Here is a 19,623-nt window from a genome sequence, read left to right as displayed (position 1 = left end):
CTCCAGGCAAGACTATTGGAGTGGATTGCCATTTCCTTCTCCAGGAGATCATCCCAACCCCGGGATTAGATCAAACCTGCATCTCTTGTGTCTCCTGTATTGTCAGGCAGATTCTTTACCACTGAGCCACCAGGGAAGCCCATCTTTTACATGGTGGTAACTCAGTAAATATTTGAATTAAAGTAAGAAATATTTTTATTCCACAGACTAGAAAATTAAAATCATAGTCTCAGTTAATATATTATTTTACATTTGAATTTACTTTTGAATATCTTAAAACCATTGATATAGCCAAACCAGCCTAATGTTCTTATTTCCCAATACTGCTGAGTTAGGGCCTAAATGCCTCAGAATTTTAAAAAAAAAATTCTTATTTTCAAATATATCATAATAACTTAAAATGTGAGGTAAGTAGTTGTCATGTTTGGTCAGGAGTGTTGTGAGTTACGGTGCTCACGACCAGAGCTCTGAACAGGTCAGAGGTGGCTGGGACTTATGTATAGCCCAGTGTGTTCTTTGATGCCTCCATTATTTCACTGAGATATTTCTGAGGAGAAGATGGATGAGCGTCACTCTCTAATTTAACCAGATAGCTCTGTTTTTATTGTTTTATATTAGAGTTCTAGAATATGTTTAAATTGGCTCTAAGAGTCCTGCTAAAGTTAGCTGAGCGCTCCTCTTGGTGCTCTTGGGCCAGCCTCTCTTTCACACCTGAGGACGTGAGGTCCAGAGCAACAGGTGATTGCCTCAAGTTGTGTGCTTGGGAAGGACTGGTTGGGGCCAAACCCAGTCTTGACCATCCTGACTTCTAGCCCAGAATCCTCTCTTCCTGCTTTGCTATCCCATAGTCCTCTACTTTATAGGTGTTGCTAGAGAATCATCAAGAAACACTGAATGGGAGCTATGTCAGGTTCTGGAGATACAAAGATGGGTGAGGTATTGTGTGGGAACCTGCTTTACAGAGAGAGGTAGTTGACGGTAGCCACTGGCACTATTACCTCCTTCTTTTATCTAAAATTGGTGCTTTCTAGGTCATTTTGCGTCTAAGGCTTTACATATTAAACAGCATAGCTACATGTTGAAAGTGTTCTAAAACTGCATTGCAGTGATGGCCACCCAACTCTATAAAAACTCTTCAAACTGTACAACTTACATGTGTGAATTTTATGGTATATAAATCATACATCATTAAAGCTGTTTTTTAAAAAATGACAGAGGAACACCTACCCTCCTTTAGCTCATAAGGAAACTGACCATAAAATGAAATGGCCTCATTAAACATTTTAAAAGCATATTAGTACTTTCTTATAAAAATGTTTTCTCACTTCTGTTGGTTATGAGTCAATTTCATAGTCATTTACTGACCTATTAGGAGGCCAGGTCTTAAGGTAGCAAGGGAAGAGTTGGTGGGGGAGGGTGGGAGAAGGGATGAGAAAGATACATAGGAAGAAGGTTTGGGTGGGGGGGCTGGCAGATTATAGTTAAGTGTTTCAGAAGAGGTTACTGAAAGTGTCCTCTCTTCCCAGTTCCTTCATGTCAGGAAGCCGCCTGCTTTGAGTGATAAATACCTACATCACCACAAAGTGATGATAAGCAATGAAATTTTCTTAAGTCAGATAACAAGAAATCCAAGGACAGGTCCCCTGAAGTTGAATAATTTGACAGACATCTCAACAGTGTCAGGGCTCAAGGTCACTTCCTCTTTGATTTTCTTGGCTTTCCTTTCATGGTTGAAATGTGACTGTGGCAGGACGAAACTGTGTACTGTCTTCCAACAAGGGTGAAACAGTGTTAAATGCAAAAAGGCTGCGGTAACTATTTTTCTCATGTATCTTTTTTTTTTTATTTTTTTAAATTTTATTTTATTTTTAAACTTTACATAATTGTATTAGTTTTGCCAAATATCAAAATGAATCCGCCACAGGTATACATGTGTTCCCCATCCTGAACCCTCCTCCCTCCTCCCTCCCCATTCCATCCCTCTGGGTCGTCCCAGTGCACCAGCCCCAATCATCCAGTATCGTGCATCGAACCTGGACTGGCAACTCGTTTCATACATGATATTTTACATGTTTCAATGCCATTCTCCCAAATCTTCCCACCCTCTCCCTCTCTCACAGAGTCCATAAGACTGTTCTATACATCAGTGTCTCTTTTGCTGTCTCGTACACAGGGTTATTGTTACCATCTTTCTAAATTCCATATATATGCGTTAGTCTACTGTATTGGTGTTTTTCTTTCTGGCTTACTTCACTCTGTATAATAGGCTCCAGTTTCATCCACCTCATTAGAACTGATTCAAATGTATTCTTTTTAATGGCTGAGTAATACTCCATTGTGTATATGTACCACAGCTTTCTTATCCATTCATCTGCTGATGGACATCTAGGTTGCTTCCATGTCCTGGCTATTATAAACAGTGCTGCGATGAACATTGGGGTACACGTGTCTCTTTCCCTTCTGGTTTCCTCAGTGTGTATGCCCAGCAGTGGGATTGCTGGATCATAAGGCAGTTCTATTTCCATTTTTTAAGGAATCTCCACACTGTTCTCCATAGTGGCTGTACTAGTTTGCATTCCCACCAACAGTGGAAGAGGGTTTCCTTTTCTCCACACCCTCTCCAGCATTTATTACTTGTAGACTTTTGGATCGCAGCCATTCTGACTGGTGTGAGATGGTACCTCATAGTGGTTTTGATTTGCATTTCTCTGATAATGAGTGATGTTGAGCATCTTTTCATGTGTTTGTTAGCCATCTGTATGTCTTCTTTGGAGAAATGTCTATTTAGTTCTTTGGCCCATTTTTTGATTGGGTCATTTATTTTTCTGGAGTTGAGCTGTAGGAGTTGCTTGTATATTCTCGAGATTAGTTGTTTGTCAGTTGCTTCATTTGCTATTATCTTCTCCCATTCTGAAGGCTGTCTTTTCACCTTGCTAATAGTTTCCTTTGATGTGCAGAAGCTTTTAAGGTTAATTAGGTCCCATTTGTTTATTTTTGCTTTTATTTCCAGTATTCTGGGAGGTGGGTCATAGAGGATCCTGCTGTGATGTATGTCAGAGAGTGTTTTGCCTATGTTCTCCTCTAGGAGTTTTATAGTTTCTGGTCTTACGTTGAGATCTTTAATCCATTTTGAGTTTATTTTTGTGTATGGTGTTAGAAAGTGTTCTAGTTTCATTCTTTTACAAGTGGTTGACCAGTTTTCCCAGCACCACTTGTTAAAGAGATTGTCTTTAATCCACTGTATATTCTTGCCTCCTTTGTCAAAGATAAGGTGTCCATATGTGCGTGGATTTATCTCTGGGCTTTCTATTTGTTCCATTGATCTATATTTCTGTCTTTGTGCCAGTACCATACTGTCTTAACATGTATCTTTTTTTTTTTTTAAATCTGGGAATAAAATCTAACAGCCTCTCCCCACCCCAGGACATTTCTTCTCACATCTCATTGGCTAGAAGTGGATCACATGCAGACTCCTCAACCAATCACCCGCAAAGGGGAGTGAAATAGATATTATTTGTCTAAAGAGACCTAAATCGACATTTTCCCAAAGAAGATACACAGATGGCCAACAGACATATGAAAAGATGCTCAATGTGACTAATTATTAGAGAAATGCAAATCAAAACTATAATGTGGCATCACCTCACACCAGTCAGAACGGCCATCATTAAAAAGTCTACAAACAGTGCTGGAAAGGATGTGGAGAAAAGGGGACCCTTCTACACTGTTGGTGGGAATGCAAATTGGTACAGCCACTATGGAGACAGTATAGAAGGTCCTTAAAAAACTAACAGTAGAGCTACCATATGATCCAGTAATGTCACTCTTGGGCATATATCCAGAGAAAATCATAATTCAGAAAGATACATGCACCCCAATGTTCATGGCAGCACTATTTACAGTAGCCAGGGCATGGAAGCAACCTACACGTCCATCAACAGAGGAATGGATAAAGAAGATGTGGTACATATATACAATGGAATATTACTCAGCCATAGAACGGATGAAATAATGCCATTTGCAGCAACATGGATGGACCTAGAGATTATTATATTAAGTAAATGAGACAAGAACAAATATCATATGATATCACTTATATTTGGAATCTAAAAAATTGATACAAATGAACTTATTGACCAAACAGAAGTGGACTCACAGACAAAGAAAATAAACTTACAAATACCAAATGGAATAGTGGGAAGTGGAGGAAGATAAATTAGGAGTTTGGTATTAACATATACACTACTATATATAAAATAAACAACAAAGACCTACTGTTATAGCACAGGAAACATATTCAATGCCTTGTAATAAATTGTGTGGGAAAAGAATCTGAAAAAGAATACTATATGTGTGTGTGCATAACTGAATCACTTTGCTGTCCACCTGAAACAAACACAGCATTATAAATTAACTATATTTCAATGTAAAAATGGTTATAAAAGTATTATTTGCCTAGACATACTTTACTCATCCCCAGGGCTGTGGGAGGGTTCCCTATTCCTGAAAATAATGCCTGAGCAAATTAGGATTCTATGAACTGAGAAGCGGATGGGGAATAGTGACTGGGTAGTTAACCAGCAATGTCTACCACACTTAATTGACTATTTTTGATGGGTGGAAAGGAATATAAACATGACTTTTTCCTTTTCTTTGTTGGCCACAGATGTCTTATCTTCTAAAACGTTTCCATGATTCTGATCCAACAAATTATTCTTAAAGCAAAGACTGCAGGGCAGTTCTCCAATAATACTGCATTTATTTCAGTGTTGTTCCAAGTTTTGAGGTGGGGTGGTCATATTTCACTAATACCGTCAATAGGAAAATTGGTAAGGAGCTGTCATTATCCAATTTAAAGATGCTTAACTTTCCCCCCTCCCTTTAGAACATTTGGGCCCATTCAGAATTGGGGAGGTTTGCTATAGCTAATTTAAGAGAGATGGCACCATGTGGGCTTAGGAATATTTGGGTGGATTGATGGTGATGGGATTTAGAACTAGTGCCTCTTAGGATGAGTTAAGGAGCAAAAGCCATCAACTTCCCAGAGTACCTAAGACAGAAGGGTTCCCACACTAGGCTAGGGGATATAACTGATATCTTCAAGTCATTGAATGGGAAGCAAAAACATCTGTCAACAAAGTTAGTCCCTCTCTTTCCTCTCTCCCTTCCTCCCTCATCCCCTCCCTACTCTCTGTCATATCCCAACCCTAGACCAGTGTGTCTGTATTATAGATGTTTTATTGCCTTGATTTTATATATCACTCTCTTTGATTGATGTGATATTAACCATAATTTAAAAAAATCCCCACATTTTAGTGATGTAAATTGTACCAAGGATAATATAATTGATACTTATATACCTCTAGGTTGTAATCTGTCTGTAGGAACTGGCCTAATCCTTGGGAAATATCTAAAGCCATTCAAAGTAACTGGGGTTGTTGACTTTGGTGCAGAATAATAAATACCCAGTTGGTGCTAATTCTCTCGAATTTTTCTTTCTACCTTTTGTCCTGAGTCTTTAAACCTCTTTTCAAAGTCTTAATTTCCCCAGTACCTTACAAATATTTTCACTGTCTTCTAAACAGGTGCTTTTGTGGAAATAGTGAAGGTTTTAGTATCAGGTAGACTTTCCAAAGCATATAATTCAGGGCACATTTGAATGGATTTTAACTGGCCTTAGTGTTTTCTCTCTGGGGTGAAAGCTGTTTCCTTACTGTCGAACAACCCCCTTTCTGAGTAGGCAGGTTCCCATAAAGGGACCTTGAAACATATTTGAAAAGTTTGCCCCCACCCCACATGTGTGTGTAAAGAACATTTGGTCAGCATTTGTTGGCCATTTGTGACTGAAACATGATCACAAACAGTTACATTGACCTCTATCTCTTAACAGACCATACTGGAGTCTTTTCCATTGTTTTGAGTACCATTTTATAACATATGCATATGCTTGATTTCTGATTTAGTGATGTGCAAAAGAGGGCAAAATTTAAGCTTTTAAGCTCTTTGTAGATTGTGTCTACACAATCCACCTGAAGAAGATATAAAATGGTGTGTAAAATAGTCTATAAAAGGACACCCTGTTTTCTGAGACCAAGGAAACCATTTTGCTTTTCTGTCTGAGAGAAGCAAAGCAGTCAGTGGCTTTTATGACATCACCTAATTTGTGAGGGAAAAGAGTGAGAATAAAAAAATGCATGAACCAAAAATGAGCCATGTTGGGTGGTTTTCTGAGGGTGAACCTTGTTTCTTTATGCAGCAGTTATGTCCTGTTGGTTAAGTGTGCCTTTCTCTGCAGTTAATGTGATAGAGAACATCTCCTCCTGGGACAGCTCATTAGATACAGCATTTTAAAAGTTGTGTTTTCTTTTCTCCTTACAGCCAAGGATTACTGCAAAGTTATATTTCCATATGAGGCACAGAACGACGATGAATTGACAATCAAAGAAGGAGATATAGTCACTCTCATCAATAAGGTAAACAAAGGTTTCCTCCTATCTTCTAAACTCTGAAGTACTTTGAGGTGTTGAGTGGATAGTACGAGCTTTTATTTTAACCTTTGAAATGATTTTCATGATCCTGAATTCCCAAGGAAGAATCTTGCGTCTTTCCTCTCAGTCAGGCTAGGCCAAATGTATCCAAGTGAATGAATGAACTTGAAGCTCAGCTAGATTCCATTTGCATTGGAACCAGCTGCAGATTTGTGTGGCCCCATCCCAGAAAGGCTGACCTGGGGGATGGAGAGTGGCCTGCTTGACTGGCGAGTCCATCCTCCCCAGCAGCCCCGGCTGCAAAGCTCTGTGCCAAGAGGGACCCAAGGAGGGGTTCCAGAAAGGCAAGGTTGTGCTTCACAGGCAGATAAGGCTTAAAGAATGTTTACTGTTCAGATCAAAGACAGGTAGCATGCCTGAGAGAATCTTGCCCATCTTGCTCAGGCTGAGAAGATGGGACGATTTTATGATCACTGCATCTGTGTGAAGTGACACAGCTTAACAGGGCCTGCACCATGGACTTTATGCTTTCATGCAGTGGTACTCATCAAGAAGGTGGTTGAAAGATCTATTATTTAAGTAATTCCCAGAATATGTGGCCTTTTCCCTGAAATACAGGGTTCTTATGGTTGACCATGAGGAAAAGCTGAGCTGTCTTTAGGATGCTTAAGGGTGTGACTGGGGAATCATCACTGCTGCTTTCATTTATGCGGGGCTAGAAAGCTGAAACTCCAGTACTTTGGCCACCTGCTGTGAAGAGCTGACTCATTTGAAAAGACCCTGATGCTGGGAAAGATTGAAGGCAGGAGGAGAAGGGGATGACAGAGGATGAGATGGTTGGATGGCATCACCGACTCAATGGACATGGGTTTGGGTGGACTCCAGCAGTTGGTGATGGACAGGGAGGCCTGGCGTGCTGCGGTTCATGGGGTCGCAAAGAGTCGGACACGACTGAGCGACTGAACTGAACTGAGAAAGCATGGACAGGGTGGAGGGGGCAGAGAAAGGGGAGAGAGGGCAGGGGGTTCAGGTGGGAAGCAGGCCCTGGGTCCTGCTGCCTCTAGCCATCACTGAGAGGGGAGGGATGTGGTGTTACCTGCTCCCCTTCCCCCGCCCCCAAATGTGTCTATAGGTGATTTCTAATCAAGGACAGTGACCTTTAAGGAATGGCTGTGGAGGCTGTGTGTTTGAGCCCAAGCCCCAGATGCCAAGGAATGCAGGACCCCAGAGTTTAATTAGCTTGCCCAAGGTCAGATTATTTAGGGAGACAGCTTGCGCTCTCACCTTCTACATGGAAAGCGGCATGCTGGGCAATGCTCAGGTGCCTTTCTGGACCAGCAGAGTGTTCCCTGCTTGCTGAGGGCCCCAGAACATCCATCTTCTCACCTCTAAACTTTTCTCCTGTGAACTTAATTTGATTCACCTCTGTAGGTGCTGACCGTGGCCAGAGGAACCCAGAGGAAGGGAAACAATGCCTTTCTGTTCCTTTCAGCCGAGGAGGCAGAGAGGTTCTCTTTGCCGGACTTGCCCTTATCCTGTGAGCCTCCTCCAGGCTGCATTCCTGGTCACAGGGCATTGCCTATTTTAAATCAGACCCTGAACCAAAGACATGAAGCGACTGTGAAGCAGGAGATAGATACTCCGATAACTGGCCCAGAAACTAGTTTTTATTACCATGGAGGAAGGGGTAGAGCTGTTTCCCTCCCCCCACCCCCAGACGATAAAGAGACCGGAGTTTTAAACAACTGCCATTCTTTGCAATGTGGAGGAGGGGGTCACTTTCCTGTTTTTGTTTGGAGGGGGACACCCTCTTTTCAGTTGAAAACCAGATGTACAATAACGTTTACTAAGGTCTGGGGAAAAGAAAAAACTGCCGCAGATGGTCTCTTGTCTGAACTCATCTATTTCTACCTCAACATCTTCTTATATTCCATCCTTGTCATTTGATTCTATATGATGAGAACTCATTCATCCTGGTGATTTCATTCCTTCCTCCCAGCCTGAAATCCTGCCAGATAAAAGAAAGTGGAGTTTTCTAAAGAGCTTCTTTAGTCAGAGTGGGACTCTCTCTTGGTCCCATCCACCCAGTAGGGAGCAGGGAACCAGGTGGAGGTGGAAGGCTGCTCTCAACAGTGTCCTGAGGGTTGCGACTGCTTTCCCCAGTTCCCTAGCTGAATGTTAAGAAGCAGTTTGGACCTATGAAGCAGCTTACAGATAATTACAACTACACTTGCAAAATGAGCTCTTGGCATCCTCCCTGTCCACGTGATCCCTGCACCTGGCTTCCACATGGAGGGGTGGCACTACTCTCTAGTTGCAGTGCACGGGTTTCTCATAGCGGTGGCTTCTCTTGTGGAGCTCAGCTCTAGGGCATGTGGGCTTCAGTAGTTGTGGATTGTGGGCTCAATAGTTGCTGCTCCTCAGGCTCCAGAGCACAGGCTCAGTAGTCGTGTTGCCGGGCTTAGTTGTTGCAACAGCCCACACTCTGTGGATGTTTCTCCCAAGGCCACACTTGCCCTTTGAGACGGATGGCCCACACCCTGTCTATGGAGTGTGTTTCTTTCTAAATAAATCCACTTCTTACCTAAAAAAAAAAAAAAAAAAAAATCTGCCTGCAATGCAGGGGACACAGGTTCGATCCCTGGGTCAGAAAGATCCTCTGGAGAAGGGAATGGTAACCCACTCCAGTATTCTTGCCTGGGAAATCCCATGGACAGAGGAGCTGGTGGGCTATAGTTCTTGTGGTTGCAGAGAGTCAGACACGACTGAAGCGACTGAGCATGCTTGCTGCAACTAGAGAAAGCCTGAGCAGCAACAAAGACCCAGCACAGCCAAAAAGAAATAAAATTATATTTAAAAAAATAATTTTGCAATGGGTGAGATTTCAGCAAGAATTGGAAAGAAAATATGCCAAAAGTACTTTGCCTGCTGAAGATGGGAAGGATGGAGTCTGAGTCTGTCAAGCCTGCTTTATAAAAAAATCTTCCTCTTGCTCCAAGTTGAGGGATCACTCACAAGTTCATTTAGATGACTGTTTGCTTTTCATATTGCAGAATGAATAGTTTCACCATGATTTGTTTAATCTACATTTTGATATGGTTCTTTATTACATTATGAGTTGAATTGAAAGTTCAGAATTGCTGTTCTCTAAGTGTTGATGGCTTTTGCTGTAGATTTTATCAATTTACCCCAAAAGCCAGCTGCAGTCTCATTTTATAGTCAGTTAAACTGATTTCTCTTTGCCCTGCTTTTCTGAGCCGTGGGAGGAGTCACAGGGCAAACATCACCCTCATTTTCAGTCCTAGGTTGTCAGTTCATAGAGCTTGCTAGAAAATGAGTCAGACACCTTTAGTGGGTGCCTGTAAGCGCTCCTCAGTTCCGGAAATAATGTGCACCGGCCCGAACTATTTGTGTGTGTCCCTGGAAACCAGGATGAAATGTGGCAACTCCAGTGGTGTGTTTTTTTTAGTTTATTTATAAAGAATTCTTGTGGATTTGGAAACATTTCCATGGGTGCAGAACACACCTGTGTTTAGCTTTTATTTCCAGTCACTCAAAAATAGCTCCTTCGTCTGCATTCCTGCCGCCCCCATCCTGACCTTCCTGGCTTGTGCTCAGAGCATGATTGAAAGGGTTCAGAAGCCTCTGGGTCTGGTTTCCAACCCGAGAAGCTCCCTGGAGAAAGACTGAGAGCAGCTGGGGGGTCAGGAGGGGCTCGGCTGTGAAGAATGTGTGCGCCCTGGCCGCTGCTGCCTGGGGCAGAACGAGCCCAGCTGTGGAGAGGGCCAATGTCCCTGCCCTTGGCCAACAGCCTCTTGGCCCCAGGATAGTGGTCCCCACTCACCAGGGAGGAAGGGCTTCCCACGTGACTCCTTTAGAACTTGGGTATATCTTATCAAAAGGCTCCCCTGAGTGGCTGTGTCTTTGACCCATTAAAGGCAAACAGACACCCCCATTTCTTCATGGTTATACAGCCTATTTGACAATATCAAGGTAAATATGAAGAAAGGTACTATTATTGACTAAAGTCACAATGTAGTGTAGTTGGAGGAAAGGAGAGGCGGACAGCATTGATATTTGGGGGAGAAAACTGATACATGCACCTCTCAAGAAAGAAGGAAGCCAGAAGAGTAGCTACAGGTAGGAGTGATTTAAGGTCACCACTGTGAAAAAAATCCCAGCTAGGGATGTCGCCTGTTCTTAGGGGTTTCGCCTGTTTTTAGGGATTTCGCCTGTTCTTGGGGATGCCGCAAACCAGGAGCCCCAAATGCTTGAGGTCACAGCAGTCCTGGGAGTTAGATGGCACCCTGGGTGTTCTGTCCTGGTGACGAAGGAGGAACAGAGAGAGGCCCAGAGCCCGGAAGCGACTTTCCCAAGAGACTCCTAGTCACCAGCAGCCACGCCAGGGCAGAGGCGTCTCCTGACCTTGACTGTGGGGGCTGGTGGGACGGGACTGCTGTTTCCTGTGGGGCTGTGGGTGCTTGCAGTAGGTGGGGCTCGGTCACTCCCTGAGGTAACTCTTGTCTACTGATTGAGTCACGTGTTGTTGCTGGATATATCTAGGGCAAGTGCCTGTGGGATTTTCTTTCTGAATTCATGACATCATCATTATTTTATCAGGAAAACAATATTACGACACCATTCCCCCATCCATTTCTGACATTTTGGTATCCATGGCTGTGACCTCTTAGGGTCAGAATCAATCAGGACTTGCTGATTCCATTGTCGCATCTACAGAAATGGAATCATAGTGCAGAGAACACATTGAGCTCAGCACAGGGCTCATGTTGCTTCATTTTGTGCCTGAAGCTCTCTTCTCCTACTTCTTTCTTCCACTTCTTCCCATGCCCAGCCCATTTCGCTTCTCTCTCTTCTGGATTCTGGTTCGTTTTCTCCTTGCTGTCACCATGAAAAAAGAGAGAAAGAGGAAGAGAGCAGTGAGGGCAAGGGGAAAAGAGAGAAAGAAAAGAAAGTCACCCTGAGCTCCTTCCTAAGTCTTTCTGTTATGATCTTTCCTTTGTTTATTTTAATGTTTATTTTCCCTTCCTGCCTCCCTTCCATTAATTCATTAGTTGAAACATTTATTCATGAGAAAAATGCATCCAGACTCCCTTGCTCCTCTCCCCATGGGAAAGTGACTTTGGAAATCTCAGGAAAGGTTCTCAGCTTGGAAGAAGAAAGCTGATCAGATATATAGATTGCTGGCCTTGACCCTTTCTCTCTCAACTGCTGAAGCTTTTAGCAGAGGTAAAGTGTAGGATTAAATGTGGTTTCAGGGGTGAGGAGTAAATTAGCAGGTGTCACCCTGAAAATGATGACATGCTGACAGACCCATTAGAAGGACGTGTTTTATGAGTGAATGAAGAAGTTAAGCATAGGTCTGGGATCATCTGGGTTTACACACATTTGAAAAATGTCAGTGTTCAGCAAATGAGTCATTTATGGCCTCGGATGTATTTCTCGCGGTATAGCCTGTCTTGTTAGACTGCATATGTCCTGACTGGGTACAGCAGTCACAATATATCTTTTCCTCAGACCACTGGAAAGCCCCAGGAATACAGTTTGCTGCTGTTTTGTCTTGCTAATAAAAGTAACCTGGACTCTGAGACCGTCAGGAAGATTCCTGGCACCAGAAACACATTTGCTCAAAACTCTTCTTCCTGAGCTTGTGTACCATTACAGAGACACAGTTTTAAATTAGATGAAGACGGTAAAAGTAGGACTTTTACCGCTTGCCAGTAGACAGTCAAAACAGTGCCACCTGGAAATTTCGATGATTGCAGATTTCTCATTGACAGATGAGTTGGCAGTTGATGCCGACTCTCAGCTTTGCATGCTTCCTCAAATTATATAAAACTGAACGGACCCTGTGTTTGTTCAACTTAATTATCATCTCTCTCGCAAGTGCTGTACTTAAGTGACAGGACATCAGTCACCCTTGCCCCAGCATCTTGGAATACTTTTTTCCTCCAACACACACATAAAAATCTGCAGGTGTCTTAAGGAATTAGAGAAACTCTTTTTTCTGTTTTCTGTTTCCACCCTTTCTATTTGTATTATTGTTGTAGGATTAAATGAAATGTTGTGACTGAAAATGCTTTAGAAATAAAAAGTAAAATTATAGTTATTGCTGTGATAAGTTATGATAGGAAGAAGAAAAGACGAATGCCCATTGATTGGGAGTTCTCTCTTGGTATATTGAACTCCCCTGCAATTAAGGGCTGTACTTTCCCTGAAATGCCCCTCTATTATTTAACTTTTCTTAGGATGAAACTGATTTATTATAGTTTTATAGCCTCTGTCTTCTTAAAGTATCTCAAAGCTCTTTACATTCACATTTGCATTTTATTAAAATATACTTTTCTGAGATGGAAAGTAGCATGGGGTGCACTTTTAATTTGTTGTTTTTCAGTCGCCCAGTCGTGTCCAACTCTTTGCGACCCCATGGACTGCAGCACTCCAGGCCTCCCTGTCCCTCACCATCTCCCAAAGTTTGCCCAGGTTCATGTCCATTGCATTGGTGATGCCACTAGCCATCTCATTCTCTGATGCCCTCTTCTACTTAAAAATTAAATAAGTAATACTTACTCTCAGGGAATAAATGAGAACAAGACAGATCAATAGGAAGGCAAGTCAAAATCACCTGTGACCACATCACCTTCAGATATCTCTCTTAATATTTGAGCCATGTTCTTTCAGACTTCACACATACACACACACACAATTACAGTTTTCAAAATAAAAATAAAGTCATATCATGTACACTCTTGTGCACCCTCATTTGTCCCCAGTATATCATGTCTATCTTGGGCAGCAAGGTTAAATGGTTCCTTAACATCCCAACATATGGCGGACCACAGTCCTCTTTTACATTTGCTTGTTTCTGAGTTTTCCCTGTTCTGCACCGTGTTGCCTGTAGTCGCCACCTTATTTGTAGGTCCTCCTGTGTGTAAGCATTCCTACCACTTTCTACTACTTGTGTAACCTTGGGCGGGCTACTCAGTCTTTCTGTGCCTTGGTTTTCACATCTGTGAAATGGAGATGATAACAGTAGCTACCTCTTGGTGTAAAGATGAAGCAAGTTAAAGGAGGCAAAGCACTTGAAATCTCTGATAGTAAGTTCTGGATAAATGTTAGCAGTTATTATTTCATGATGATAAATTGCTGTATTGCTGCCTCAGTGCCTTTTCTTTTGGCTGCTCTGGGTCTTCATTGCAGTGCACAGACTCTTCATTGCTGCCATGGTTTTTCTCTAGTTGCAGCGTGCAGGCTTCTCTTGTTGTGGAGCATGGGCTCTAGAGTGCTCGGGCTCAGTAGTTGTGGGGCATAGAGTCTCCAGTTGTGGCACTCAGGCTCTCAAGTTTTGGTGCCCAGGCATAATTGCCCCCCAGCTTGTGGGACCTTTGTTCCCAGACCAGGGATGGAACCCACATCCCCTGCATTGGAAGGCAGATTCCTAACCACTGGACCACCAGGAAAGTCCTGTCTCAGTGCCTTTTAAAGACATTTAAGTGATGTTCTGAAAGATCGCCTCCCAATTAGTCTCCCCCCAGGAGCCAATGAGAATGTTTCCCTATCCTTATCATCCCCTGGTATTGTCATTCTTTGTCATCTCTGCTAATCTGATAAGTGTTTGCATTTTTTTTAATGTTTACTCAAGTAGAAAATTTTGTAATTTTCCAATTGATTTTTATAAAAATACCATATTATTCATGGCATTATCATGTCATCTTTCACATTGCAAATGTTTTTTCTTAGTTTATGACTCATAGAGATATTTAAGAAAATGTCATTAAAAATAAATACCTTTTAGACTTAAAATTTCCCCATTTTGTAGTTAACTACATGTTGCAGTAAAATTCATCCTTTTAAGAATAGTTTTACTTAAAGCTTTTATATTTTAGTCCTAGTTGGAATGGGTAGCTGGCTATTAAATGCTTTCCTTCTCTGCCCTCCTCGGGGCTTTCAGAGGTTCTATTTAAAGCTTCTGTCCTTACAGTATCTTTTTATAATATCATTCAGAGAACCCCTGAGATTATGCATGGATAAGGATTCTCATATCCCAGACCAGGTCTTGGCAAACTTTTTCTGTAAAGGGCCAGAGAGTAAATATTTTAGATTTTATGGGCTATACAATATCTGTGTCAACTATACAAAAGCAGTCATAGGTGTTGATGAATGGGCATGGATGAGTGCCAATAAAACTTTATTTATGGACATGTAAATTTTACTTTCCTGTAATTCTCATATACTTTGAAATACTATTCTTTTGATTTTTAAAAACCATTTGAAAATGTAAAAACTATTCTTAGTTTCAGAGGTGCACAAAAATAGGTAGCAGGCCACATTTGACCCATGGGAGGTAGTTTGCTAGCCCTTGAAATAGAATGTCTAGAAACAGATCCATAAAAATATAGCCAATTAATTTTTTAACAAAGGTACAAAGAAAATTTAAGAAAGAAAGGATAATCTTTTCAAGAAATGGTGTTGGTACAATAAACCATCAATAGGCAAAAAAAAAGAGCCCTAACCTAATCTAACACATTATGCAAAAATTAACTCAAAATGAAGCACAGATCTGCATAGAAAACATAAGACATAAAAAAGTTATTTATGAAAACATAAGAGAAGAGACTTGTTAGGACACAAAAAGCACAATTCATGAAAGAAAAAAACTGATGCATTGGAGTTTGGCAAAATTACAGACTTTTGGTCTGCAAAGGTACTGTTGAGAGAATGTGATTGGTTAGTCTGTTTTTCCTCCAAGGTCATCTGAGCCTCAGTATTTAGTAAATAATTGCTTGATACATAAATTGCCTGAATTTCAAAGAGCTTGGTTTTGTTCTGAGTCTTGCTGGGAATATTCTTTGTAAGACAAGAGACCATGAAGCTCCCATAGCAGAGCTGTTTCATGTACCCCACCTCTGCACTCCTATGCCCCCTTTTCCTCCAGGTGGTAAACGAGTGTAGCTGTAGTCCACTGGTCAGATCTGAGCTCGGCTGAGTTGCCTGAGGACTGAGATTGGACCTGGGAATTATATTTTTCACTCACTGCACAGGCCTAGAAGCTAAATTTTCTGTGTATAGAGAAAAGACTCCAAACAAATTTTTATGCCAAGGAATAAGTCTTTCTAAAAGAAAGAAAAGAAATGTACATTTGTCTTATAAATAAAAGGGAGATGGAAAGTAAGAATTTACCATTAGCTGCTGTAGCTGGCTTGGTGTTCTTGACCTTCATAATGATCATGACTATACCCTTCACTTCTTATTCCTTCCTGGTGCTTATTTGGAAAATGAAGATTCCTCCCCCCTCACCCTAACAGCCTTCTTTGTGTCTCTTAGAGGTGATGCAGGAGCTAAGAACATCTCTTAAAACATAATGAAATATGTTTTATAAATGCCAGTGTCTTTGTAATGAAGCAAAATGATTTTTTATTATACCTACTATCCTTTTAATGGAAGAAAAGCATGTATTTGTGTGCAGAATCAATATAGTTCTCTAAACATAAGTGAAATCTCTGCTATAGGATGCACAGCCTTGAGAGGTAAATTATGCCATTAGCCATTTGGATGAGCTGAAGGCGCCATTAGAAACAGCTTCTAAAATTTAGCATCAAGTGGTCCTCTCAATGTAAATGACCTAACAAGTAGAAAATGAGAAGTTTCTATGAAAACATATTGTTATATAATTTCACATGCTTAATTATATTTAAATGGACAAAAAAATGCAAAAGTGCCACCTTGATGATCTGCACTTGACGTAATGCTAGTTCACACGCCCTTATATATTATGTCTCTGATTGTTCTGAAAGCCAGAGTACAAGTAGCCAAGAAAGGCCCTCTCTGCAAACATCCACTTTTCACATGATTACTGATGTTTGAAGTAGAATTAAGAGGGTACAAAGTCTTTCATTCTGCTAGAAAAAAAAAGGACAAAAATATAAACATTTCCTAAGACTTAGGATTGTATAGGCTGCAAATGAAATCAGTTGGCAGTTCATATATATTTGTTGTGATTAACTATATAGCCACGTCTCACAGTTCCAGGAGATGCCCATTGTGAGTGATGACCCTGGAGTTGGGCCAGTATGGTAGCTTCTGTTGGGTGCTGTTCTCTGAAGGGCTCCATATAGAAGCATCTTTTTCTAAGAGGCAAACCATCTATGAGCCCAGAGGTGTTTGAGGCTTCTGCTCTGGGCTGTCTCCTGTAAAAGTCTCCCCTAATTCCTGTCTGCCTGCCTCTCGTAATGCCTGTGAAAACTCTCTTTTCTTTCTGGGGACTGAGATTTGGTTTCAACTTTTCTCTTATTTCTTAGTGAAATCTGAACTCAAATGTTACTTCTGTCGTATTTCCTCACCCCTGTGCTCTGAGCGGGCTATAGGAGTGATCCTCTCAGTTCTCCTGTGTGGATGCAAAGGGCCTTTGGGGGTGGAACCCCACCCTTTCCTGAGTTGATGGCCTCCAACAATGTCAGGCCTCCAGCAGCGTGTCATCAAAATATTAGCATTTTATAGATGTGCTATTACCTAGAAAAGATTGGGTGTCACTAACTTACTGTGTATATTTAACTTTTCCATATAAAAATGGTTAATAGTGACTCGACTTTTCCTTAGGGAATATTCTACCTTCCTTGTTAGAGAAGAGTATATATGAAGAGCAAAGGAAACTCCGGGATAATTAAAAACCCTTATATGTGTCTTCATTTCAGAAATTCTTTCCCTAGACTTCTTTTGGGAATTAGACCTTGAAATAGCTCAGACTTTTAAAGATAGAGTTTAAAATTCTATTCTATCTAGAATAAAATAAATTCACTCTGATTAAAGAAACAACATTTTCAAGTGAGAATATAACTTCTGGTTGCAGCCACGATGGAGTAAAGGGTATATTAGATTTACCCTTCCGCCACTTTGGGCTTCCCAGGTGGCACTAGTGCTAAGGAACCCACCCACCAATGCAGGAGACATCAGAGACATGGGTTGGATCCCTGGGTCAGAAAGATCCCCTGGAGGAAGGCATAGCAATTCACTCCAGTATTCTTGCCTGGAGAATCCCATGGACAGAGGAACCTGGCGGGCTACAGTCCACAGGGTCGCAAAGAGTCAGACATGGCTGAAGCGCCTTAGCATGCATGCCTGCCCCCCACATACAACTTTAAACTTGGACAAAATACATGAATCAGCTGTTTTGAGGCATCAGGCAGTGCACAGCACAAGGATATGATCTTTCAGAGAAACGAAGCATAGAGTTCCATGTAACCCCTGGCTTTTTGCCTGGGAAAAGAAAGAAAGATAGTGCTAAGTCTAAACTGGGGCTTCCCTGGTGGCTTAGCATAAAGAATCCACCTGCCAATGCAGGAGACAGAAGAGACACGGGTTGGATCCCTGGGTCAGGAAGATCCCCTGGAAGATGAAATGGCAACCCACTCCAGTATTCTTGCCTGGAGAATCCCATGGACATAGGAGCCTGGAGGGCTACAGTCCACGGGGTCACAAAAGACTCATACAACTTAGCAACTCAACAACAACAACTTTCTAGTTGTAGTACAGGGCACTGGAGCACAGAGAGCAGAAGACTCATTGGATAGAGGAAACAGAGATTGTAACTGTTTGTAACTCACAACTGCTGAGGTAGATGAAATTTTCAGGGCAGGGAGTTGCAGAAGATTGAGCTGTGCAAAGAGTGAGCTCTGGAAGTTTATACATAGGAGTCCCTTGAATCTTTGGCCATATACTAAGCATGCATCATTAGGGCAAGAGTCTTCCAGGCCCAGCAGAAAATAAGTATGGGAGGGAAGGTGTGGGTGGGCTGTGAGATGAGTGGATATCCTAGAGATATCAGTAATTGGAGATGTTGGAGTTCTGGCCAAGCAGACTAGGAAAACTTCATTGAACACACTTGGCATCCAATTGACAACTCAAAAAGTCAGTCATAGGAATAGCGCTACCCTTGTTGTTGTTTAGTTGCTAAGTCATGTCTGACTCTTTTGCAACCCTATGGACTGTAGCCCACCAGGCTCCTCTGTCCATGGAGTTCTGCAGGCAAGAATACTGGAGTGTTTATGACCAAGAACCTATGCACAATATGAACTATCATTTATTTTTGGTCATGCCAAAAATGTACAACATTTATTTTAATAAATTAAGACATTTTAAAAAAACAAAAGAATATTGGAGTGGGTTTCCATTTCCTTCTCCAGGGAATCTTCCCCACCTAGGGATCAAACCAGTGTCTTCTGCTTGGCAGGTGGATTCTTTACCCCTGAGTCACCTGGGAAGCCCAGTGCTACACTAGACCCACCCTGAATGAAGGCTAAAACTAAGCCTTGACAGGTCGAGCTGATTTGCAAATAACATGCCCACCATAATGAAACTCCACACTCTTGCAGGGAAGACAACAAAATCCAGTCCTTTGATAATGTAGTGTGCAGTGCGTGGTTGTTGAGATTATACAGTCACAGATGACCAGATGTAAGAGGAAGCACAAAAATGTGAGGTATGGTATGGATAGCTTATAAAGGGCATGCAGTTATTTCTGAATACAATTTTCAGGCATCAGGACTTGCTTTAATTAATATTGACATGACTAAAAGGAAGCTTGATTAATGCTGTTTGTGTGTTATTCATCTAATTTTTTGTTACCAGTCATACAATATGTAAAACGAAAAGGTTATAAGTATAGCAAAGCCTGTAAGTTGTTGCCCAATAAAAAGTCAGGATTTTTTCTTTTAGAAGTAGACAATCTCTTTGAGGTCACTACTTCCCAGTATCATAAAACTGTGAATTACTGCCTAAGCCTCACCCATCCTAGGATGTGAACACTTGAAATGTGACATCTTCTTTAGTGGGCTTGTCCCTGGAATGGTCTCCTTGACTTCCCTCATTAACTATGCTCTGATGAGCATTTCTTCTGACACTGAGATAGACATGGTTCTCTTTTTTCCTGTTACCTCATAGACTGTGATGTTGATGAGTCTGCTGGAGTAACTGACTTAGGGGATGTTGGAAATACTGAGCAGAAATCCCAGCCACGCAGAATAATTGCATCTCTTGAGAAGGTGTTAACAAGCTGAGGCAGAACGAAGTGCTCCTGGGCTTCGGCTTCCATGAAGTGTCCTTTCAACAGCCCCCCTGAAGC

General features: G+C 41.7%; 1 protein-coding gene across 6 annotated transcripts in view; it reads left to right on the top strand.

Moving 5' to 3' along the window:
* Positions 1-19,623, top strand: part of SH3KBP1 (SH3 domain containing kinase binding protein 1) — a 336,343-nt gene that overhangs the window by 244,613 nt on the left and 72,107 nt on the right. For all 6 annotated transcript variants that reach the window (XM_044937139.2, XM_025276217.3, XM_044937141.2 and 3 more), the window contains one exon: positions 6,379-6,473. In XM_044937139.2, the coding sequence (XP_044793074.1) occupies positions 6,379-6,473 (95 nt within the window). The remainder of the gene's footprint in view (positions 1-6,378; positions 6,474-19,623) is intronic.

This window comes from Bubalus bubalis, chromosome X (genome assembly GCF_019923935.1).
Source record: "Bubalus bubalis isolate 160015118507 breed Murrah chromosome X, NDDB_SH_1, whole genome shotgun sequence".
Taxonomy (NCBI): domain Eukaryota; kingdom Metazoa; phylum Chordata; class Mammalia; order Artiodactyla; family Bovidae; genus Bubalus; species Bubalus bubalis.
Note: the sequence above shows the minus strand (reverse complement) of the source record. Positions and strands in the feature narration are given on the sequence as shown.